The sequence below is a fragment of the Manacus candei genome, unplaced genomic scaffold (assembly GCF_025592945.1).
Source record: "Manacus candei isolate 608988 ecotype Guabito, Panama unplaced genomic scaffold, ASM2559294v1 h1tg000029l, whole genome shotgun sequence".
In the NCBI taxonomy this organism is placed as follows: domain Eukaryota; kingdom Metazoa; phylum Chordata; class Aves; order Passeriformes; family Pipridae; genus Manacus; species Manacus candei.
The window spans coordinates 1,580,689-1,605,207 of NW_026138077.1; the positions used below are offsets into that span (position 1 = coordinate 1,580,689).

At 49.6% G+C, this 24,519-nt stretch overlaps 2 protein-coding genes across 15 annotated transcripts in view; one reads left to right on the forward strand and one right to left on the reverse strand.

Moving 5' to 3' along the window:
- The window catches only part of LOC127472587 (UDP-glucuronosyltransferase 1A1-like), a 51,098-nt gene that overhangs the window by 23,098 nt on the left and 3,481 nt on the right, over nt 1-24,519 (reverse strand). The window contains exons 1-2 of one of the 13 annotated variants that reach the window (XM_051791037.1): nt 20,796-21,554; nt 10,036-10,129 (exon numbers count right to left, since the gene is read on the reverse strand). The exons of 1 other annotated variant lie outside the window; for it this stretch is intronic. In XM_051791037.1, coding sequence (XP_051646997.1) covers nt 10,036-10,129; nt 20,796-21,553 — 852 coding nt within the window. In that variant the 5' untranslated portion in view covers nt 21,554. Of the gene's footprint in view, nt 1-758; nt 1,652-2,367; nt 3,437-3,761; nt 4,655-10,035; nt 10,901-12,006; nt 12,913-14,188; nt 15,056-20,701; nt 21,555-24,519 lie in introns of those variants that run through there. 11 more of the 13 variants (XM_051791046.1, XM_051791043.1, XM_051791045.1 and 8 more) reach the window with 11 other exon arrangements.
- Nucleotides 10,974-24,519, forward strand: part of USP40 (ubiquitin specific peptidase 40) — a 50,103-nt gene continuing 36,557 nt past the window's right edge. Inside the window, exon 1 of one of the 2 annotated variants that reach the window (XM_051791008.1) lies at nt 10,974-11,117. Coding sequence is in view for 1 of the 2 variants with exons in the window: in XM_051791007.1 (XP_051646967.1) it covers nt 17,059-17,346 (288 nt within the window). In the remaining variant the exon portion in view is untranslated. Of the gene's footprint in view, nt 11,118-17,011; nt 17,347-24,519 lie in introns of those variants that run through there. The other variant, XM_051791007.1, reaches the window with a different exon arrangement.

Consider the following 24,519-nt stretch of genomic DNA (forward strand, 5'->3'; position numbering starts at 1 on the left):
CTCAAACACAAGGCTGCTGGTACAAAAAAAGAGCACGTGATGCTCTTGCACGAGTTATTTTTCTCACTAGATAAGCAGCTAATGGTCTTGAAGAAATATTCTCCTGCCTCTTACAAGGCAAAGAATTGTTGGAAGGTCTGTTAGAATCCAGCAGCCCTCTTGGCATGAATTCCTGCCTGAGATGGTGCTTGTGTACCTGACTTCAGCTGGAATTAAACATAGCATGGCACCCAATCCCCTCACCAAACAAAAGCCCTGTGTTGGGCAGACCAGAAGAAAGGAGGTGGGATCACATCTTGTGCCTGTTTTTTAGGTGGATACAGGAAGCCTTAATCTGAATTATACCTTTAGGTAGAATCAAAGAATCCCAGGATTCCCAGGTTTGGGTTGGAAGGGACCTTAAAGCTCATCCAGTGCCACCCCCTGCCATGGGCAGGGACACCTTCCACTAGCCCAGGTTGCTCCAAGCCCCGTCCAGCCTGGCCTTGGACACTTCCAGGGATCCAGGGGCAGCCACAGCTTCTCTGGGCAACCTGTGCCAGGGCCTCGCCACCCTCCCAGGGAAGAATTCCTTCCCGATATCCCACCTAACCCTGCCCTGTGGCAGTGGGAAGCCATTCCCTGTGTCCTGTCACTCCAGGCCCTTGTAAGGCCTCTGCGAGAGAGAGGCGGGATCCCTGTCAAACACTCTGGGATGACACAGGTGTGTGACTGCCGGAACTCTTCCCTTGTTCCCCCTCTCCCAGCCCGTCACTGACCTCAGACAACGCTTTCTTGTGTCCACAGTTGATGCCTCCAATGAAAACCATACTGGGCATTACGGGCATGGGATAGTCAAAGGCAAAGTCGGTTCTCTTCAGCCACACGGACCCGTGACTTAAAAGCTGCGCCATCGTCATCGGCCTGTGCAGGAACTCCGAGGCCAGCTCTTCAAAGGGGGAGAAGGCAGTGTTGCAGCTGAAGGACTCGGAAAGGAAGAGCAGGAAGTTCTTCACTCTCTGGGAGAACGTCATGTGGTCTGTCTGGAGGGAGAATATCCGTGGGACGTAGGACGGTGGGTCCGGGCCCTGAGCAGCCTGTTTGTCAATGTTACACGGAACACCCCTCAGGAAGAACACACTGGGGATGGAGAACTGAACAGCAATGATCTGCCCACAGGGATTGAAGGGATCCGTGAAGATGGCATCAAATTTGCTGTCTTGGATGTATTTCATCATCTCCTTGTTGTACAGCAAGGATCTGCAGGCTGCTTCAAACAGGGCAGCGGTTTTCTGGAAATGTTTCAGAGTATTCCAAAATCTGACCAGGAAAGGCTCTTCACTAAAGCACATCAGACCCAATGAGCGTATCTGTGCTTCCATCTCTTCCTTCTTGATAGGGACAGGGTAGGTTTTCAAGTCATAGACATCTGAGGAGCCGATGTATACGCTGTTGTCCGGTACCAGAACCACAATTTCGTGCCCTCTCTTGCTCAGCTCTGCCACCACTTCCTTCATGCTGAGCCAGTGGCTGCCCTCCATGGGGATCACCAGCAGCTTCCCAGCACTGGCAGGACTCAGGAGGCACAGGAAGGGGAGCAGCAGTGCCCTCAGCATGTTGGAGCTGCCCGGAGAGGAGCCCACACACTGAGAGGCCAAGGCTGGCTCTCAGGCTTTTGTAGCTGTGCCCTGCCCAAGCAAACGCCCACTTGGCAGCACTTCCACTGATCTCCTCCCCTTGGACTTCACTCTCATTCCATGTGTTCACAGGTTTGCACGCAGCGGAGCCACGGCAGGTTATTCATCATCATAAAAGGGAAAGGTCAGGGTTGTGCTTCCAAGGCGGCTTTGCGTGAGCCCAGGAAGGTGTGTCACCTTCAGGCACCTCACTCACCCGAGCTGAGACACCTCAATGCCTCAGACTCCTCTTCTTGCCCTCAGCCACCTGGCATTTACTGACCAAGGCAAGTTGCACAGTGAAATATAACTTGGAGATAAATATGAGAAATCAGTGTTGAAGTATCTGGGGTTTGGGTTTTGTTTTGTTTTCCATAACCCAAACCATTGGGCACCACTGAGAAAAATTCCATTTCTTTTCATTAATGCAAACTTCCCTTTTTTCTGAGAGAAGCAGCCAACAGGAAGTCTTCCCTCACCTCTCCACACAACTTTCACCTAACCCCTTATCTTGTCAGCTCTAAAATGAGGTTGCAAAACAGCAGTTCACCGTTGTACCTCTGATAGCACAAACCATCAATCAAAATCCAAACCACAGGGGACTCCTCGGAGGAAATACATGGAGGGAAGGGAAAGATGCTCTGCCAGGATCAACCCACAAGGTACTACAGGGTCTGTGAGGAGGGCATCAAACTGGCTCTCCTGAAGATACCTGAGGAGCTCTTGGTTTTTCAGGAGCCATTCACAGCTGAGAACTGACAATTCACCGAGTCTTTTCATCCCTTCATATGCTTTAAGAAATCTTGTCAGAAAAGATCCTTCCTCAAAGGAAATCTGCAAAAATGCCTGGAAATCTTTCTCCATCCCTTCCTGTGTGTAAGGTACTGGGTACATTTTCATTACAAAGTTCTTGGATGGCTTGATGTGCAAACTGACTTCAGGGGCGACCACGACCACGTCGTGTCCCCTCTGCCGCAGACTGTCCAGCACCTGCCTCATGCTGAGCCAGTGGCTCCCGTCCACCGGCACCACCAGGAGCTTCCCACCCACAGCCAAACCCAGCAGGGACAGCAGCACCACCAGCCTGGCTGTGACTGCTGGGGGAGCACTGAGCCCCGAGGCCATTCCTGCACAAACCAGGGAAGTGCCTCCAAGGAAGGAACCAGTGGCAGCACTGGCGCCCGCTCTGTGCTCCCGAGCAATCTGTGCCTCAGCCCCACTGCTGATCCCTGTTTTATTTGCTGGGTGGTGAATGTGTAATCACCCAGGTGATAAAAGGCTGCAGAACCAGCAGGGAAGTCAGCCAAGTTCACAGGCTGGTGCTGTGTGATGGAATCACCAGATCACACCCACTTCTCTATCAGAGGAACCATAAAGAGTGTCCCTGGACAGAGGCCGGGGCAGCTCTGGCCGGGACTGCACTCCTGACACCTTCCCTCTGCAGGGGCCTTCTGCCCCTGCAGGAGATGGGTCACCTGCACAGCACCACAGCCTTGCACAGGCTTCTCCCAGGCAAGGCCTGCTGCCTCTCCCACAGGAAACTCAGCTCTGGGAGGCCCAGAGCCCCAGGCTGTGGAACAGCTCTTGGAATCGCTCTCTAGGCTGAGAAGACTGAAAAGATGGGAGGAGGAGGCAGGTTCCTGCAGGACACACCATCCACCCTAAGCAGCACTCCCAGGGTCCCAGCCCTGCCTCAGGGCACGGACAGGTTGGATCTGGGAGCTCAGAGGGCAGAGCAGAAGGGATCTTAAAGCTCATCCAGTCCCACCCCCTACCATGGGGAGGGACACCTTCCACTAGCCCAGGTTGCTCCAAGCCCCGTCCAACCTGGCCTTGGACACTTCCAGGGATCCAGGGGCAGCCACAGCTTCTCTGGGCAACCTGTGCCAGGGCCTCGCCACCCTCCCAGGGAAGAATTCCTTCCCGATATCCCACCTAACCCTGCCCTGTGGCAGTGGGAAGCCATTCCCTGTGTCCTGTCACTCCAGGCCCTTGTAAGTCCTCTGCGAGAGAGAGGCGGGATCCCTGTCAAACACTCTGGGATGACACAGGTGTGTGACTGCCGGAACTCTTCCCTTGTTCCCCCTCTCCCAGCCCGTCACTGACCTCAGACAACGCTTTCCTGTGTCCACAGTTGATGCCTCCAATGAAAACCATACTGGGCATTATGGGCATGGGATAGTCAAAGGCAAAGTCGGTTCTCTTCAGCCACACGGACCCGTGACTTAAAAGCTGCGCCATCGTCATCGGCCTGTGCAGGAACTCCGAGGCCAGCTCTTCAAAGGGGGAGAAGGCGATGTTGCAGCTGAAGGACTCGGAAAGGAAGAGCAGGAAGTTCTTCACTCTCTGGGAGAATGTCATGTGGTCTGTCTGGAGGGAGAATATCCGTGGGACGTAGGACGGTGGGTCCGGGCCCTGAGCAGCCTGAATGTCGATGTTACACGGAACACCCCTCAGGAAGAACACACTGGGGATGGAGAACTGAACAGCAATGATCTGCCCACAGGGATTGAAGGGATCCGTGAAGATGGCATCAAATTTGCTGTCTTGGATGTATTTCATCATCTCCTTGTTGTACAGCAAGGATCTGCAGGTGGCTTCAAACAGGGCAGCACTCTTCTGTAAATCTTTCAGAGTATTCCAAAATCTGACCAGGAAAGGCTCTTCACTAAAGGCCCTCGGACCCAATGAGCGTATCTGTGCTTCCATCTCTTCCTTCTTGATAGGGACAGGGTAGGTTTTCAAGTCATAGACATCTGAGGAGCCGATGTATACCTTGTTGTCCGGTGCCAGAACCACAATTTCGTGCCCTCTCTTGCTCAGCTCTACCAGCACTTCCTTCATGCTGAGCCAGTGGCTGCCCTCCATGGGGATCACCAGCAGCTTCCCAGCACTGGCAGGACTCAGGAGGCACAGGAAGGGGAGCAGCAGTGCCCTCAGCATGTTGGAGCTGCCCGGAGAGGAGCCCACACACTGAGAGGCCAAGGCTGGCTCTCAGGCTTTTGTAGCTGTGCCCCACCCATGCAAACACCCCACTGGGCAGCACTTCCACTGATCTCCTGCCCTTGGACTTGACTCCCATTCCAGGTGTTCACAGGTTAGCATGTAGCAGAGCCACGGCAGGTTATTCATCATCATAAAAGGGAAAGGTCAGGGTTGTGCTTCCAAGGCGGCTTTGCGTGAGCCCAGGAAGGTGTGTCACCTTCAGGCACCTCACTCACCCGAGCTGAGACACCTCAATGCCTCAGACTCCTCTTCTTGCCCTCAGCCACCTGGCATTTACTGACCAAGGCAAGTTGCACAGTGAAATATAACTTGGAGAGAGATATGAGATATCAGAGTTGAAGTATCTGGGGTTTGGGTTTTGTTTTGTTTTCCATAACCCAAACCATTGGGCACCACTGAGAAAAATTCCATTTCTTTTCATTAATGCAAACTTCCCTTTTTTCTGAGAGAAGCAGCCAACAGGAAGTCTTCCCTCACCTCTCCACACAACTTTCACCTAACCCCTTATCTTGTCAGCGCTAAAATGAGGTTGCAAAACAGCAGTTCACCGTTGTACCTCTGATAACACAAACCACCAATACGCTCCCAATTCACCAAGTCATGAGTCGTTCATGGCCAGTGTTGGGGCAGTTCATGACCCCAATCCCGTGAGTCCAGGTCCTTCTTGATTATGAATTGCTGGGGCTTTAAAAGTTGGTGATAACCTCTCATTAAAGTTTAGAAGTTCATTAGTAGGTGACAGGGCAGGTGCCTTTGGATGGATTTCCCTTCTGCAGGGCATTCAGAGCTCTACATCCCTGGTGGAGTTCACTTTTTCCAGATTTCTGCCCTTCCCGGGAACCTGCCCTCCAAAAGGAGCAGCTCCATCACCCACACTATCTCCACATTGGTAGTTAGGCTGATGTTAAATTCCCACCCTCTGGAAGCAGTCAAACCCGCATCTCTTCCAAAGAGATCACAGCCACCAGGATGTATCAGGCAATCCCAGATGTGAGGAGGAGGACAACAATCCCATTTGGCTTTTTTCCTTCACGGTACTAGACCAAAAAAAGGAACTGAATGATGGGCTGAGGGCAAACAGAGGGAAAGGAGGGTGGAACAGGCCTTTGGGGACACAAAGAAGGAGCCATGGCCTTGAAACCCCTTTTTATGTATTGGGAAGAAAGCAAAATTTTGGAGGAGGTGTGATACCTTTCCCTAATCCCACCGAGAGCACAGACACATGGAAAACCCCAACAACTAAACCAGACCTCTGAGCTCTCCTCCTTTCACAGACACATTAGCAACCACATCCAGGTGTCTCCTGGACTCTTCAGAATTTGGCAGCTGGATGTATGGCTTTGAATCCACTCCCAGAGAGGCACAAGCAGTCCCTAAAATTCAAGTTTCCTGAGGGAAGAACGGATTGCTGAGCTGTTATAAATAAAAGTAGGTGGTGATACCCCAGCTTGGGTCTCCAAAGAAAGCCTGACCAGGATGGTGTGACCCCTTGTTTGCTGCCATTCCCTGAAATTCCCTGCAGTGAACTGAGGCCCTCAGGGCTTTGCTGCAGGAATGTTCTGGGGTTTATGCAAGTCAAAGCAGTGCCAGACCAAAGACTTTTGATAGGTGTGGAAGTCTTTTTGGGTGGTGCTAAGGAAGAGGTCCTGGAGAAGAAAAGAGCTGATGCAAAACCATCACCAGCACAAAGGTTTTCCTGTTTTTTCTCTCGGTGGTGGTGGGATTCCCAACACCTTCAGGATGGAGAAACAAACCCTGACAGCCTTGGAGAATGGTCTTTGTCTCAGCAGACACCCAAAGAGTGCTGGGACTGCTCTGAGAAGCTCCACTCTCACATTGACAAGGAGGAACCACCTTTAGACGTGGAAAACGCAATTTTTAGACAGGACCAAAAATATGAGGGCCAATATTTGAGAGATATTTGGGAGACAACCCACACTGAAGGTGTGGAAGGACTGACCACATTTATGATTAATTCTCATGAAATGCTGGAAATTCGGAGACAAAAGAGTTCATTGCAACTGCTGTGACAAGAACTGACCAAATTCATTTGGAACTTGCTACTTGGTGTGTTTTTTACTCTGGACTTGAAGATTTTCAGCAAGATCAGGTGGCTGAAAACAGCCAACAAAAGTTCACCTTGCCTTGACTGTAAGAGAAGAAATCTGATAGTATTGCTACACTTTCTTATTGACTCCACAGACTTTTTGTACCAGACCATCAGAGTAAAAATTGTGGTAAAGGTGAGGCGGCAACAGGAAGGGCGGAATTAAAGAAAAAAAAAAATCAAATTAGAGGTAAAAGGAGAACAACCAAACAGATAAAGAAAGGCTGAAGGTCCTAGGTTAGCACAGGTCAGAACAAAGGTGGGTAATCATTATTGAGAAAATTACCAGCCTGGCTCAATGTTTCAAACTACCATGATAAGTTTCTCTGTGTTTGTTTTTCATTAGGGGGAGCAAAGGGCACCCATAGCCCTTTCAGCTCCCGAGGGTGTGGTGCTCCTGATTCACGTGCAAACAGGGATCTGAGGAGCTGAGGGCTCCAAGAGTGAGAGCCGTGGGCCTTCTTGGAGGAAAACCTTCCCCAGTGGGGACCAAGGGACATCAAGTCTGTGTTAAACCAGGCTGGGGTGACCCAAGGCTGCAGCTTTGTTCTCCCCTCAGGTGTGACAAAGCTTGTGGGGGTTATTCCAGGGTGTCTCTGAGCTGGCTTTGGGGAGTTGGGACTGTCCTAAAACTCTCCCCAGCTGCTCATCCCTGAGTTGGTCTGACTGGGATGTGTGGATTTCTGAGCAGCAAACAGTGGGATTAAGGAAAAAGGGTGGAAAATGGATATCTCAGCAGCACTAAAACTAGAGCTAAACCCAAATGTTTGTTGAGGCAGCCTGGAAGGGTTGGTTCCACAAAAACCAGGATTTGTTTTCCTCCTGTGGAATGAGATTGATGCCCCACTGGTGCTCTGGGCCCTGCAAGCAGGAAGAGGTTGCTCAAATCCGAGAGTTGTGGATCCCTGGAAGTGTCCGAGGCCAGGTTGGACGGGGCTTGGAGCACCCTGGGCTAGTGGGAGGTGTCCCTGCCCGTGGGACTGGATGAGCTTTAAGGTCCCTCCCAACCCAAACCATCCTGGGATTCGGTGTAATTGGATTTCCCAGGTCTCTGGATGATGGATCAGGCTTATCCCTGCAGGAATCCTTGTGCAATTGAAGCCAGCCCTTATTTTTTTGATGCTAAACAGGGTCTGGCAAGAGCAGCTTGGTTGTTGCTGCTGTGAACCTGCCCAATTCCCCCCTCAGGTTTTTCCTGCCCTGGCATTTTGCCTGCCCAGGATAAGAGAGGATTTAGTTTGGCCAGCAGGCCTTCAGAGGAAAGACAACCCACAAAAGCAATTCTGTGAGTTGGAAAGTAATTGAAATCTTTGTGAGGGCAAGAAGCTGCAGGAAAGGAGATCACACAACACAGATCATTCCCTAAGCTGCAGCTCTTTCCTAAGCTACAACTAAAAATGGTACGAAAATGATAGTATATTATCCTGAAATTAATGACTATCCTAACAGAAAGGTGACATTTAAGGCTGTCCAGGTAACTGTAATTGGAACTAGCTTTTGTAGAGAAAATATCAGTGTATTTGATATTTCTAAATAAATATATTACTCCTAAACCCTTTGTAGATTTTTGTCCACAGACCTCTATCAAATATAAGTGCCTTTAGACTCACGTTAGAGAAGTAGTTTTAATTTAATTTCTTTTTAAATTTTAGTTTACCAGAAGACGAAGTTCCCATGGAAAGGGAACCTGAGGCAGGAGGGGATTTTTGTGGAGGGACCTGTGTTTTACAGCTTCCTTCACTCTCTCCTCTACAAACCATGGGAGATGCAGGGATGTGGGGAGGAGCAAACCGAAGGGGCCGGGGCTCAGGGTCTGAGTTTACTTGGCAACCGGATTTCTGGCCGTCAGTGAGTATGGAATTGCTACTGAGGGCCACGAAAGGTGCAGGGCAAGAGAAATGCAGCCTGAAGCAGCCAGTCTGAGTCACTTGAAGTGCAGTTTGTCTTCCTTAAGACCCAGGCCTGTGGCCTCAAGTTCTCCCACCCCGTCCGAGATGATTCTTACAGACCTTGGGGTCTGGCAGAGTCACAGAATAACCTGAGTTGGAAGAGACCCACAAGGACCTTCAGGGCTGAATCTTCAGTGACTGAATCCAGGGACTGACTCCACAACCCTGGCATTATTGTTTGTTTATTACTCCCATGATAATATTTATTCTTGCCCTATAATATTATTGTGTTTCTGAACAATAATGACCAACCCAGGGGTTACCAGTGTGTGTGAACAGGTAGATTTTTCCCCCTCCCCTCTGGTTCACTTCACACTTGTTTACTCTCTGCTGCATTTCTGCCTCCTTGCTGGGCCCTATTCCAAGTGAAATAGGAGCAATTCCTCTACTCTCTGTAGAAAATGGGGCTAAAAAAGGAGGAATACACAAGGTTTTGCCAGGTCTGGAACATGTGATTGTCACCTGCTGAGCGTGTGAAGACAGAAGGTGGCAGGTAGAGAGATAAAATATTCGGTGATATATCATTCTGTAGAAAATGAGGGCAGGATGGCTCTGCCCCTGTAGCAAACTTACAAACTCTTTGCAGCTCTAAGATCCTCAACACATAAAGTAAATGTCATGCAAAAAGCAAGAATTTGCCTCTTAAATCTCAAACTAGTGCCCATCTTTGAATCTTAAGTGAAAGAATGCCTTAGTAAATTTCTGGTTCAGCTTTGAAAACCCTGCAGAACAATTCCAGTGAAAGCAAATGTCAAGAAATAGCTGTGAAAACCTCAGTTTTGCATTCCCCAAATACACTATTGTGGGTTATTTCTTCCCATTTCAATGTGACTTGTATGTTCTACGACGCCAAACAGGAATAACTTAACACAGACAGGCAATTTTTGAACTAAATAATATGAAAGTACAACCAAAGCAAATTAACTGACGTTGCAGAGCCTGGAGTTAAAACACAAATATGACTCCCAGAGCGTGGCCTTCGGGTTTTTTGTCAGATTACAGAAATATATATCAGATTCCATTAAAATGAAATCCAAACTGGTTCTGCTTGGTAAATAATACACATTCACTGAGGGCAGTAATTTGTAGCTGGCAGATGAAATCCCTGGTTTTGTGAGAAAATCCTCATTAATTCAAGGAAGTCTCTCTCAAGGTGATTTGATTTCAGCCTGTGGAAAACAGCTGCCCAAAGCTGGTTGTTTTAAAGCATTCCCAGAAATAAAAATAATCAATAGCGATAAATTTCCTGAAACAAAGTAAAGATTTTCACTGGAAAACGTGGAAAAGGAAGGAAAGGAGGAAGGAAAAGGAACATTACCTTAGGCAATGGTTTCTCCTTAGCACAGTTTATTCCTCCAATGAAGACCATGTTGGGCATCACAGGCCTGACATACTCAAACACAAAGTCAAACCTCAGCAGCCAGATGGAAGCAGAGTGCACCAGGTCTGTGAAGGACACGTCTCTCTGCAGGACTTCTGAGGACAACTTCAGTGCTTCGTTGTAGTAACCATCACAATACTTGAGCTCCAGGAGGGAGACCAGGGCATTTTCCACCCTCTGGAAGAAAGTCATGCGGTCCGAGTTGAAGGTGAACAGCCTCGGGACGTAGGACAGGGGGCTTGGGCACTGTGGGGCTTTGAAGTGGAGGTCACAGCCAAAGCCCCTCATGAAGAACACGAAGGGGAGCGAGAGGTAGTTGGCGAGCGTGGCCCCGCACATGAAGAAGGGGTCTGTCAGGATGGCGTCGAACTCGCTCTGGTTCAGCGCCTTCAGGGTCTCCTGGCTGCGGAACAGGTCCTTGCACTGGCCAAAGAAGGTGTCGAAGAGGTGCACGTAGCTCTTGTAGATGTCCAGGACATTCAGGGGGAAGGGCAGGCCCTTCAGGTGAACGGCCACGAAGTCGCTGAAGGCGCTGTCCAGCTCCTCCATGGTCTGTGTCACCGGGTACGTGAGCACCTCGTAGGCCTGCGAGGTCTCCATGTGCCAGCTCACCTCTGGCATCAGCACCACCACCTCATGGCCCCGCTGGCTGAGCTTCTCCACCACCTCCTGCATGCTCAGCCAGTGGCTCCCCACCATGGGCACCACCAGCAGCTTCCCTCCGGCTGCGGGGCCGGGCAGGAGGAGGAGGAGGAGGAAAATCCAGGCACAGCAGAGCCTCCGAGCCATGTTCCCGTGGCCGTGGGAGAGGCTTCTCCTGCAGGCTGTGGCTGCAAGATGCTTTTGAAGGAAAATGATGGGTCTTGCCCTGTACTTTGAGATAATCCCATAGTTAATAATTCACCGCTTTGGATTGTGGGTGGTTTATTTTTCTTTTTGTTTTCTCTTGGAATTCAAACCGTGACCCTTTCGAGTGCTGAGTCATTTCTTTGTTGTTAATGGGGAATTAGCTCCTCAAGGTGCTGTCAGATCTCTTAGGACTTGTCTCTCAGGAAGGCAAATTCCAGGAAGGCAAATTCCATCACCCACACTGTCTCCACATTGGTAGTTCACAACATGGATTGACTCAATGGGAATTTTCAAACAGCTCAGAGGAAGGAGATGCATGGAAAACACACCAGTTGCTCATAACCCCTGACAAGATTGTTGAAGGAACACCAGAAGGTTGACACCCAAAGGCCCAAATTGGAATTCACAGAAAACACCCAGAAAAGCTTCAAAGCTAATTCAATAACCTTTGAAAGAAGGGGAGGATAAAAAAGAAGGGGAGCATTTCTTTTGGGGGTTAGATAGCGACACCTTGACACAACAGCATGGAAAGGAATCAGTCTGGCAGACGGTTGTGACAGAAAAAGAGATGGTGGATGGGTAAAATTTAAGCCCTGTAACCTTCAAGGTGGATGAAAGGAGAAGGGATATATGGAAGTATAGACAGACAGTTCCCAGTGGGAAGAGAGGCACCAAAACTGAGGTGAGCTTCAGTTCAATGAGAGCTTAACATTTGCATAACAATTATATGTCATGTAAATTCTCATAATTATGCCTGATGTGGCTTTAGGTTTGCCAAGATATGATATAACCTGAAGGTTGGATATTAGGAAATCCCATTTTTGCCTCGTGCAGGATTTGTCATTAGCTTTTTATCTTTAAACATCAAGATGTTTTCAGGTAGGATTTGATGTAAGGATGGGAGTGGCATCCCTGCCAAGCGAGATGATCTTTCAGGTCCCTTCCAACCCAAACCATTCTGTGATGCTACAATTCTATTTTCCTATTTCTATTTTTGCCTTTTCACCTGAAAAAAAAAAAAGCAAACCAGCACAAAACCCCCAAAATAAAACGTTATACCTGAGAGAGTTTTTTCTTCTGCTGACAGTTTATCCCTCCAATAAAAGCCATGTTGGGCATCACTGGTCTTGGGAACTCAAACACAAAATCGTATCTCATTAACCAAAATGATCCATGGCTCAGAAGCTCTGTGGCTGTCACCTTCTTCTTCAAAACCTCAGATGCAAGTTCTTCCAGTTCAGCATATATTGGCTTACAGTAGAAGAGCTCCAGGAGATTCACCAGCATGTTCTTCACACGTTCAGCAAAGGTCATGGTGTCTGAATAATACAGGAAGAGCCTGGGGATGTAGGAAGGAGGGTTTGGACACTGGGTAGCGTCGAAATCCATCCCACAGGGAAAGCCCCGCAGGAAGTAGATGGAAGGGACTGAAAGGTACTCGGCCACCACGGGTCCACACATCAGGATGGGGTCCGTGAACACCACGTCGAACTTGCTCTCCCTCAGGTACCGCAGCAGGTCTTGGTCCTGCAGCAGGCTCTGGCAGTTCATGAAGAAGACCCTGGATATCTCTACTGTGCTTTGGTACGAGGCAATAATAAAATTCAAAACAGATCCTTCAGTAAAATGAGCATCAACAAAGGCCTTGAGGTTGGCATCCAGGTACCCGTCCGGGTACGGGGCAGGGTACACCCTCACGGTGTAGTTCTGCGGCTCCTTTGAGGTCATGTACAGGCTCGTGGATGGCACCACCACCACCACCTCGTGGCCCTTCTGCTGGAGCTTCTCCACCACTGGGCGCATGCTGAGCCAGTGGCTTCCATCCTGAGGGATCACCAGGACCTTCCCAGCTTCAGCAGGGATGAAGGACGATGTCAGCAGAAGAAGGAGGCTGGTCCAGCCACAGAAGCCCCGGGAGGGAAGAGCCATGCCGCTGGAAGGGAACCAGAGGCTTCTGCTCCGCAGGGTTACGCACAGCCCTTTGTATGCAGCTCCATGCAAATAAGCAGGGAACTTATTGACCACAGAAACAAATATTTAACTTCCCAGCCCTGTTGGGATTAGCCTGCAATATGGTACGTGTCAGCGTAATGGAAGGGAAGCGCCGTGTCCTCGGAAAAACATTTGGACTTTCTATTAATGTTTAAGCTTGGAATTCTGTCAGCACCGTCCTTCCGCCATGAAACTAAGAGCAGGGCTGGCATCTTGAGTAATAATTGTGGATAATACCACTGTCTTGGGAAATACCTACTAAGAAAACAAGCCTGTTTTGCTTTCAAAGGACAATCTCAAACTAGTGCCCGTCTTTGAGTCTTAAATGAAAGAATGCCTTAGTTACAGTATTATTCTAATATTCTAGTTTATAATGTTATTCTTATTTGTCAAGTTTATTCTTATTTATCAGGTTTAGTGTGCTCTGCATAAGCCTGTCAAAGAACATGAAAGAAATCGGAAAGAAGAAAGCAAAAAACCACCCCTTCAGCTCAAAGACTGCGCAGGGATGTTGTGTGACCACAATTCAGAAGGGAAGGAGTAATTTCCCAGGGAAGAGATTTGTGTCCTGGAGAAAAATAATGTTCTTATTTCAGAGACTACATCGTAACTATCAAAAATAGCTTTAAATTTCTAGCTCAGCTTTGAAAACCCTGCAGAACAATTCCAGTGAAAGCAAATGTCAAGAAATAGCTGTGAAAACCTCAGTTTTGCATTCCCCAAATACACTATTGTGGGTTATTTCTTCCCATTTCAACGTGACTTGTATGTTCTACGACGCCAAACAGGAATAACTTAACACAGACAGGCAATTTTTGAACTAAATAATATGAAAGTACAACCAAAGCAAATTAACTGACATTGCAGAGCCTGGAGTTAAAACCCAAATATGACTCCCAGAGCGTGGCCTTCGGGTTTTTGGTCAGATTACAGAAATATATATCAGATTCCATTAAAATGAAATCCAAACTGGTTCTGCTTGGTGAATAATACACATTCACTGAGGGCAGTAATTTGTAGCTGGCAGATGAAATCCCTGGTTTTGTGAGAAAATCCTCATTAATTCAAGGAAGTCTCTCTCAAGGTGATTTGATTTCAGCCTGTGGAAAACAGCTGCCCAAAGCTGGTTGTTTTAAAGCATTCCCAGAAATAAAAATAATCAATAGCAATAAATTTCCCGAAACAAAGTAAAGATTTTCACTGGAAAATGTGGAAAAGGAAGGAAAGGAGGAAGGAAAAGGAACATTACCTTAGGCAATGGTTTCTTCTTAGCACAGTTTATTCCTCCGATGAAGACCATGTTGGGCATCACAGGCCTGACGTACTCGAACACAAAGTCAAACCTCAGCAGCCAGATGGAAGCAGAGTGCACCAGGTCCATGAGGGACACGTCCCTCTGCAGGACTTCTGAGGACAACTTCAGTGCTTCGCTGTAGAAGCCATCACAATACTTGAGCTCCAGGAGGGAGACCAGGGCATTTTCCACCCTCTGGAAGAAAGTCATGCGGTCCGAGTTGAAGGTGAACAGCCTCGGGACGTAGGACAGGGGGCTTGGGCACTGTGGGGCTTTGAAGTGGAGGTTGCAGCCAAAGCCCCTCATGAAGAACACGAAGGGGAGCGAGAGGTAGTGGGCGAGAGTCGGCCCACACATGAAGATGGGGTCTGTCAGGATGGCGTCGAACCCACTCTGGTTCAGCGCCTTCAGGGTCTCCTGGCTGCGGAACAGGTCCTTGCACTGGCCAAAGAAGATGTCGAAGACGTGCACCGATTTCTTGTACATGTCCAGGACATTCAGGGGGAAGGGCAGGCCCTTCAGGTGAGCAGCCACAAAGTCGTTGAAGGAGCCGTCCAGCTCCTCCATGGTCTGTGTCACCGGGTACGTGAGCACCTCGTAGGCCTGCGAGGTCTCCATGTGCCAGCTCACCTCTGGCATCAGCACCACCACCTCATGGCCCCGCTGGCTGAGCTTCTCCACCACCTCCTGCATGCTCAGCCAGTGGCTCCCCACCATGGGCACCACCAGCAGCTTCCCTCCGGCTGCGGGGCCGGGCAGGAGGAGGAGGAGGAGGAAAATCCAGGCACAGCAGAACCTTCGAGCCATGTTCCCGTGGCCGTGGGAGAGGCTTCTCCTGCAGGCTGTGGCTGGAAGATGCTTTTGAAGGAAAATGATGGGTGTTGCCCTGTACTTTGAGATAATCCCATAGTTAATAATTCACCGCTTTGGATTGTGGGTGGTTTATTTTTCTTTTTTCTTTTCTCTTGGAAGTCAAACTGTGACCCTTTCGAGTGCTGAGTCATTTCTTTGTTGTTAATGGGGAATTAGCTCCTCAAGGTGCTGTCAGATCTCTCAGGACTTGTCTCTCAGGAAGGCAAATTCCAGGAAGGCAGGAGATCCCAGTGTGAACAACTCCACCAGCACAGCAGCAAAGGCAAAGAGCCTCCTTGTGGGTGAATTGGTGGATGTTCAGGTCATTCCTCTGAGGACACAGCGGGAGACCCTCAGGAGAAGGGGAAAAGGAGGATGAACCAACTCTCCCGAGCAGGCGGGAATCTCCCCAGGGGGCGAGGGGCGGAGGTGGCAGCTGAGGGACAGATCTGTGAAGGTGAAGCCCAAGTTCTTGCTTTACGCAGTCATTTCACAGCCGGTTGAAAACTTCTCCCCACCGGGCCTAGAACACACACTGATGGTGTTTTAACAACCACCAGAGACCCAGGAGTGAGCCCAGGGGTCAGGCCTGGCTTAGTTAACCAGCAGCTTCAGCATAAACATGATTTTTCAGCCTCACCCCATTGCTTTTGATGTCACTGATGCCCAAACTAATGACTAAATAACATGGGAAAAGAACACAACCTGGGATTTTTAGAGCCACAGCTGTCCCTCAGGCACACAACTTCTCTTCCCTCGTTCAACACACTAAGATATAATTATATATTGTATATTGTTTTCCTCATCCTTTCCTTATTTTCCCCCCATTTTACCAGTGCCTAGAATTATTTCTTTGTGGGGAGAAACTAGTGGAAAGGTGGCAGACAGCAGGTTTTTGTCAGAACACAAAATACTTGAATTTTGTGGTCATTGGGAAGATGACTAGTTTAACAAACAGCATTTTCTCACAAAAAGAGCTAATTTATATATTTTGTAAAGAGGGAATTCGCTTTTTTGCTGAAGAGGGAATGTCCTGCCCTTCCCTCCTTTCTGCTGTGGGATGAATTTTCCATGCCAACCTCGTGGCTCCCTTAAGGTGAGGGGTGGGTGCAAAGGCAAGGCCGGGCTGGGTGAAGTTAATCAGTACCTTGATGGTGTTGGGAGCTTTCCAGAGCCTCCCTTGGATAGGTTGTCCCAACAAGGTTTTATGGATGAGTTAAACCTCACTGGGTTCAAGGCAGGGCGAGATAAGGGTCGCTCGCTGCTCACATGTGAGCGAGGGGACAGTGGGAACGTGAGATTTGGGTAAGAAGTCGTGGATCTCAGGGGATGAATTGACATTCCCAAGGGAGAAGGGCTGTGCTGGGAGGGCAAAAAGGACACTGAGGTGCTGGAGCGTGTGCAGGGAAGGGAACAGAGCTGGGGAAGGGGCTGGAGCAGCAGGAGCAGCTGAGGGAGCTGGGGGGGCTCAGCCTGGAGAAAAGGAGGCTCAGGGGGGACCTTCTGGCTCTGCAACCCCCTGACAGGAGGGAGGAGCTGGGGGGGGATTGGGCTCTTCCAGCACATCCCAAGTGACAGGACGAGAGGAAATGGCCTTGAATTGTGCCAGGGGAGGGTCAGGTTGGATACCAGACATTGCTTTTTCACTGTGAGCTGCTTTTTTTCACAGAAGTTGCCCAGAGAGAGGGTGGAGTCGCCATCTCTGGAAGTGTTCAGGAGGCTCCTGGCAGTGGCCCCTGGGGACACGGTTTAGGGGTGGGGGCATGGTGGCACTGAATGATCTTGGAGGTCTCTTCCCACCCTGATGGTTCTGGGATTCTGGCGGGATCAGTCTGGGTCATTGTGAGCTCGGGAGGGCATTATTGGGGCAGGCACAACACACCTGCCAAGGTGGAATAAATCCATGGCAGGAGACTCCAAAACCCCCTCTGATAAATCCAGGACAGGAGATCCCAAACCCCTCTAAAAAACCCATGGCAGGAGTTTCCAAGCCCCGCCATGCACCTCGCAGTCTCCCAGGTTGCTCCAAGCCCCATCCTGTCCTTGAACACTTGCAGGGACGGGGTATCCCCAGATTCCCTGGACACGGTGTCCCGCTCCCGCCACCAAACTACAAGTCCCATGCGCGCCCCGCGGCCATCCCAGAACTACAACTCCCAGCAGGCCCTTGCGGCCGCCGTTTCCCGGCGTGCCCCGCGCGGCGCCCCCCAATAAGATGGCGGCGGCCGCGGGGCCGGGGCTGTAGGGCCGCGCTGGGCACGGTCAGTGACGGGGCAGGGCCGCCTTTTGGGTTTATCGCGGCAATAGTGCGGGGCTTTGGGATGTCCTGGCACGGCCTTGGTGCGGGGCTCTGGCGTCTTCTGGTTTGGGGTTGTTGCGGGGGGTTGGGATCTCCTGGAATGGGGTTACTGAGGGGTTTGGGGGATCTCCTGTCGTGGGGTTGTTGGGGGGGTTGATGTCTCCTGTCACGGGTTTATTAGAGGGATTTGGGGATCCGTTTGATTTGTTTTGGGATCTCCTGCCATGGGTTTATTAGAGGGATTTGGGGATCCCTTTCATGGGTTTTGGGATCTCCTGTCGTGTGTTTGGGGATCTCCTGTCATGGGTTTATTAGAGGGAATTGAGGATCCCATTTGTCAGAGGAGTTTGGGATCTCCTGTCATGGATTTGGGATCTCCTGCCATGGATTTACTCCAGGGGTTTTGATATCCCTTTCATGTGTTTGGGATCTCCTGTCATGGATTTATCAGAGGGGTTTGGGATCTCCTGTCATGGATTTATCAGAGGAGTTTGGGATCTCCTGTCATGGATTTATCAGAGGGGTTTTGGATATCCTGTCATGGATTTATCTGAGGGGTTTGGGATCTCCTGTCATGGATTTATCAGAGGGTTTTGGATCTCCTGTCATGGATATATCAGAGGGGTTTTGGATCTCCTGTCATGGATTTATCAGAGGGGTTTTGGATCTCCTGTCATGGATTTATCAGAGGGGTTTTGGATCTCCTGTCATGGATTTATCAGAGGGTTTTGGATCTCCTGTTAGGGATTTATCAGAGGGGCTTGGGGTGGTTTTTATGGGTTTTGTCACCTCCTGTCATGGGTTTGAGATCTCCTGTTGTGGGTTTATTGGAGGGATTTTGGGATCTCCTGTCATGGATTTATCAGAGGGATTTCCTTTTATGGATTTACATAGTTGTTCTCTTTGATACAACTCCAGTAGCGTTTCCTTGGTTTTTACAGGAATGTTTTCCGGCAGTGTCCTCAAATACTCAGATGCTTACCCAAGTGTGTAAGCTCTTCAAAGGGGGAGAAGGCAATGTTGCAGCTGAAGGACTCGGAAAGGAAGAGCAGGAAGTTCTTCACTCTCTGGGAGAACGTCATGTGGTCTGTCTGGAGGGAGAATATCCGTGGGACGTAGGACGGTGGGTCCGGGCCCTGAGCAGCCTGTTTGTCAATGTTACACGGAACACCCCTCAGGAAGAACACACTGGGGATGGAGAACTGAACAGCAGTGATCTGCCCACAGGGATTGAAGGGATCCGTGAAGATGGCATCAAATTTGCTGTCTTGGATGTATTTCATCATCTCCTTGTTGTACAGCAAGGATCTGCAGGTGGCTTCAAACAGGGCAGCGGTCTTCTGTAAATCTTTCAGAGTATTCCAAAATCTGACCAGGAAAGGCTCTTCACTAAAGCACATCAGACCCAATGAGCGTAGCTGTGCTTCCATCTCTTCCTTCTTGATAGGGACAGGGTAGGTTTTCAAGTCATAGACATCTGAGGAGCCGATGTATACGCTGTTGTCCGGTACCAGAACCACAATTTCGTGCCCTCTCTTGCTCAGCTCTGCCACCACTTCCTTCATGCTGAGCCAGTGGCTGCCCTCCATGGGGATCACCAGCAGCTTCCCAGCGCTGGCAGGACTCAGGAGGCACAGGAAGGGGAGCAGCAGTGCCCTCAGCATGTTGGAGCTGCCCGGAGAGGAGCCCACACACTGAGAGGCCAAGGCTGGCTCTCAGGCTTTTGTAGCTGTGCCCCACCCAAGCAAACGCCCACTTGGCAGCACTTCCACTGATCTCCTCCCCTTGGACTTGACTCCCATTCCAGATGTTCACAGGTTTGCACGCAGCGGAGCCACGGCAGGTTATTCATCATCATAAAAGGGAAAGGTCAGGGTTGTGCTTCCAAGGCGGCTTTGCGTGAGCCCAGGAAGGTGTGTCACCTTCAGGCACCTCACTCACCCGAGCTGAGACACCTCAATGCCTCAGACTCCTCTTCTTGCCCTCAGCCACCTGGCATTTACTGACCAAGGCAAGTTGCACAGTGAAATATAACTTGGAGAGAAATATGAGATATCAGAGTTGAAGTATCTGGGGTTTGGGTTTTGTTTTGTTTTCCATAACCCAAACCATTGGGCACCACTGAGAAAAATTCCATTTCTTTTCATTAATGCAAACTTCCCTTTTTTCTGAGAGAAGCAGCCAACAGGAAGTCTTCCCTCACCTCTCCACACAACTTTCACCTAACCCCTTATCTTGTCAGCGCTAAAATGAGGTTGCAAAACAGCAGTTCACCGTTGTACCTCCGATAACACAAACCATCAACACGTTCCCGATTCACCAAGTCATGAGTCGTTCATGGCCAGTGTTGGGGCAGTTCATGACCCCAATCCTGCAAGTCCAGGTCCTTCCTGATTATGAATTGCTGGGGCTTTAAAAGTTGGTGATAACCTCTCATTAAAGTTTATAAGTTCATTAGTAGGTGGCAGGGCAGGTGCCTTTGGATGGATTTCCCTTCTGCAGGGCATTCAGGGCTCTACATCCCTGGTGGAGTTCACTTTTTCCAGATTTCTGCCCTTCCCGGGAACCTGCCCTCCAAAAGGAGCAGCTCCATCACCCACACTATCTCCACATTGGTAGTTAACAACATGAATTGACTCAGTGGGAATTTTCAAACAGCTCAGAGGAAGGAGATGCATGGAAAACACAGCAGTTGCTCATAACCCCTGACAAGCTGTTGAAGAAACACCAGAAGGTTTATACCCAAAAGCTGGGTATCAAGAAATAGCTGTGAAAACCTCAGTTTTGCATTCACCAAATACACTATTGTGGGTTATTTCTTCCCATTTCAACGTGACTTGTATGTTCTACCACCCAAACAGGAATAACTTAACAGACAATTTGGGAAATAAATAGTAGGAAAGTACAACCAAAGCAGATTAACTGACGTTGCAGAGCCTGGAGTTAAAACCCAAATATGACTCCCAGAGCGTGGCCTTCGGGTTTTTGGTCAGATTACAGAAATATATATCAGATTCCATTAAAATGAAATCCAAACTGGTTCTGCTTGGCAAATAATACACATTCACTGAGGGCAGTAATTTGTAGCTGGCAGATGAAATCCCTGGTTTTGTGAGAAAATCCTCATTAATTCAAGGAAGTCTCTCTCAAGGTGATTTGATTTCAGCCTGTGGAAAACAGCTGCCCAAAGCTGGTTGTTTTAAAGCATTCCCAGAATTAAAAATAATCAATAGCGATAAATTTCCCAAAACAATGTAAAGAATTTTCACTGGAAAATGTGGAAAAGGAAGGAAAGGAGGAAGGAAAAGGAACATTACCTTAGGCAATGGTTTCTTCTTAGCACAGTTTATTCCTCCAATGAAGACCATGTTGGGCATCACAGGCCTGACGTACTCGAACACAAAGTCAAACCTCAGCAGCCAGATGGAAGCAGAGTGCACCAGGTCCATGAGGGACACGTCCCTCTGCAGGACTTCTGAGGACAACTTCAGTGCTTCGCTGTAGAAGCCATCACAATACTTGAGCTCCAGGAGGGAGACCAGGGCATTTTCCACCCTCTGGAAGAAAGTCATGCGGTCCGAGTTGAAGGTGAACAGCCTCGGGACGTAGGACAGGGGGCTTGGGCACTGTGGGGCTTCAAAGTGGAGGTTGCAGCCGAAACCCCTCATGAAGAACACGAAGGGGAGCGAGAGGTAGTGGGCGAGAGTCGGCCCACACATGAAGATGGGGTCTGTCAGGATGGCGTCGAACCCGCTCTGGTTCAGCGCCTTCAGGGTCTCCTGGTTGTGGAACAGGTCCTTGCACTGGCCAAAGAAGATGTCGAAGACGTGCACCGATTTCTTGTACATGTCCAGGACATTCAGGGGGAAGGGCAGGCCCCTCAGGAAAGTGGCCACGTAGTCGCTGAAGGCGCTGTCCAGCTCCTCCATGGTCTGTGTCACCGGGTACGTGAGCACCTCGTAGGCCTGCGAGGTCTCCATGTGCCAGCTCACCTCTGGCATCAGCACCACCACCTCATGGCCCCGCTGGCTGAGCTTCTCCACCACCTCCTGCATGCTCAGCCAGTGGCTCCCCACCATGGGCACCACCAGCAGCTTCCCTCCGGCTGCGGGGCCGGGCAGGAGGAGGAGGAGGAGGAAAATCCAGGCACAGCAGAGCCTCCGAGCCATGTTCCCGTGGCCGTGGGAGAGGCTTCTCCTGCAGGCTGTGGCTGGAAGATGCTTTTGAAGGAAAATGATGGGTGTTGCCCTGTACTTTGAGATAATCCCATAGTTAATAATTCACTGCTTTGGATTGCGGGTGGTTCATTTTTTTTTTTTTCTTTTCTCTTGGAAGTCAAACTGTGACCCTTTTGAGTGCTGAGTCATTTTCTTGTTGTTAATGGGGAATTAGCTCCTCAAGGTGCTGTCAGATCTCTCAGGACTTGTCTCTCAGGAAGGCAAATTCCAGGAAGGCAGGAGATCCCAGTGTGAACAACTCCACCAGCACAGCAGCAAAGGCAAAGAGCCTCCTTGTGGGTGAATTGGTGGATGTTCAGGTCATTCCTCTGAGGACACAGCGGGAGACCCTCAGGAGAAGGGGAAAAGGAGGATGAACCAACTCTCCCGAGCAGGCGGGAATCTCCCCAGGGGGCGAGGGGCGGAGGTGGCAGCTGAGGGACAGATCTGTGAAGGTGAAGCCCAAGTTCTTGCTTTACGCAGTCATTTCACAGCCGGTTGAAAACTTCTCCCCACTGGGCCTAGAACACACTCTGATGGTGTGTCACCTTCAGGCACCTCACTTGCCCGAGCTGAGACACCTCAATGCCTCAGACTCCTCTTCTTGCCCTCAGCCACCTGACATTTACTGACCAAGGCAAGTTGCCCTGGGAAATATAACTTGGAGATAGATATGAGAAATCAGTGTTGAAGTATCTGAGTTTTGGGGTTTGTTTTGTTTTTCATAACCCAAACCATTGGGCACCACTGAGAAAAATTCCATTTCTTTTCATTAATGCAAACTTCCCTTTTTTCTGAGAGAAGCAGCCAACAGGAAGTCTTCCCTCACCTCTCCACACAACTTTCACCTAACCCCTTATCTTGTCAGCTCTAAAATGAGGTTGCAAAACAGCAGTTCACCGTTGTACCTCCGATAACACAAACCATCAACACGCTCCCGATTCACCAAGTCATGAATCGTTCATGGCCAATGTTGGGGCAGTTCATGACCCCAGTCCCGTGAGTCCAGGTCCTTCCTGATTATGAATTGCTGGGGCTTTAAAAGTTGGTGATAACCTCTCATTAAAGTTTATAAGTTCATTAGTAGGTGGCAGGGCAGGTGCCTTTGGATGGATTTCCCTTCTGCAGGGCATTCAGGGCTCTACATCCCTGGTGGAGTTCTCTTGTCCCAGGCTCATGGATGGCACCACCACCACCACCTCGTGGCCCTTCTGCTGGAGCTTCTCCACCACTGGGCGCATGCTGAGCCAGTGGCTTCCATCCTGAGGGATCACCAGGATCTTCCCAGCTTCAGCAGGGATGAAGGACGATGTCAGCAGAAGAAGGAGGCTGGTCCAGCCACAGAAGCCCCGGGAGGGAAGAGCCATGCTGCTGGAAGGGAACCAGAGGCTTCTGCTCCGTGGGGCTCCCACACAGTCCTTTATATGCAGCTCCATGCAAACTAACGAGGGAACTTACTGACCACAGAAACAAATATTTAACTTCCCAGCCCTGTTGGGATTAGCCTGCAATATGGCACGTGTCAAAGTAATGGAAGGGAAGCGCCGTGTCCTCAGAAAAACATCTGGAGTTTCTGTTAATGTTTAAGCTTGGAATTCTGTCAGCACTGTCCTTCTTCCATGAAACTAAGAGCAGGGCTGGCATCTTGAGTAATAATTGTGGATAATACCACTGTCTTGGGAAATACCTACTAAGAAAACAAGCCTGGTTTTGCTTTCAAAGGACAGCCCTTAAAATACACCGGGCAGAAGGGATGGGAACTGCAGCAGCATCTCCTTCATGGACTAACCCAGCTGAGAACACCAGGCTGATGTTAAATTCCCACCCTGTGGAAGCAGTCAAACCCGCATCTCTTCCAAAGAGATCACAACCACCAGGATGTATCAGGCAATCCCAGATCTGAGGAGGAGGACAACAATCCCGTTTGGCTTTTTTCCTTCACGGTACTAGACCAAAAAAAGGAACTGAATGATGGGCTGAGGGCAAACAGAGGGAAAAGAGGGTGGAACAGGCCTTTTGGGACACAAAGAAGGAGCCATGGCCTTGAAACCCCTTTTTATGTATTGGGAAGAAAGCAAAATTTCGGAGGAGGTGTGATAGCTTTCCCTAATCCCACCGAGAGCACAGACACATGGAAAACCCCAACAACTAAACCAGACCTCTGAGCTCTCCTCCTTTCACAGAGGCATCAGCAACCACATCCAGGTGTCTCCTGGACTCTTCAGCCCTGAGCTCCACCTTCCCTCTCCCATGTTCCCTCCTGAGCAGCTGCCCAGCTTTGATAAGAAGAGACATCCTCTCTTGGTGAAACAAGCCAGGAATTTGGCAGTTGGATGTGTGGCTTTGAATCCACTCCCAGAGAGGCACAAACAGTCCCTAAAATTCAAGTTTCCTGAGGGAAGAACGGATTGCTGAGCTGTTATAAATAAAAGTAGGTGGTGATACCCCAGCTTGGGTCTCCAAAGAAAGCCTGACCAGGATGGTGTGACCCCTTGTTTGCTGCCATTCCCTGAAATTCCCTGCAGTGAACTGAGGCCCTCAGGGCTTTGCTGCAGGAATGTTCTGGGGTTTATGCAAGTCAAAGCAGTGCCAGACTGAATCCATGGACTGACCCCACAACCCTGGCATTATTGTTTGTTTATTACTCCCATGATAATAGTTATTCCAGTCTTTTTCAGCATGATGCTCCAAAGGGCCACGGCAGACCTCGATAATCAGGACGGTATCTACATTCGATACCGTACTGATGGAAGTCTATTCAATCTAAGGCGACTGAAGCCCCACACCAAGACCTTAAACCATCTTGTCCAGGAGCTGCTTTATGCTGATGACGCCGCCCTTGTTGCCCACACAGAAGCAGCTCTGCAGCGTTTAACATCCTGCTTTGCTGAGGCTGCTGAGCTCTTTGGGCTGGAAGT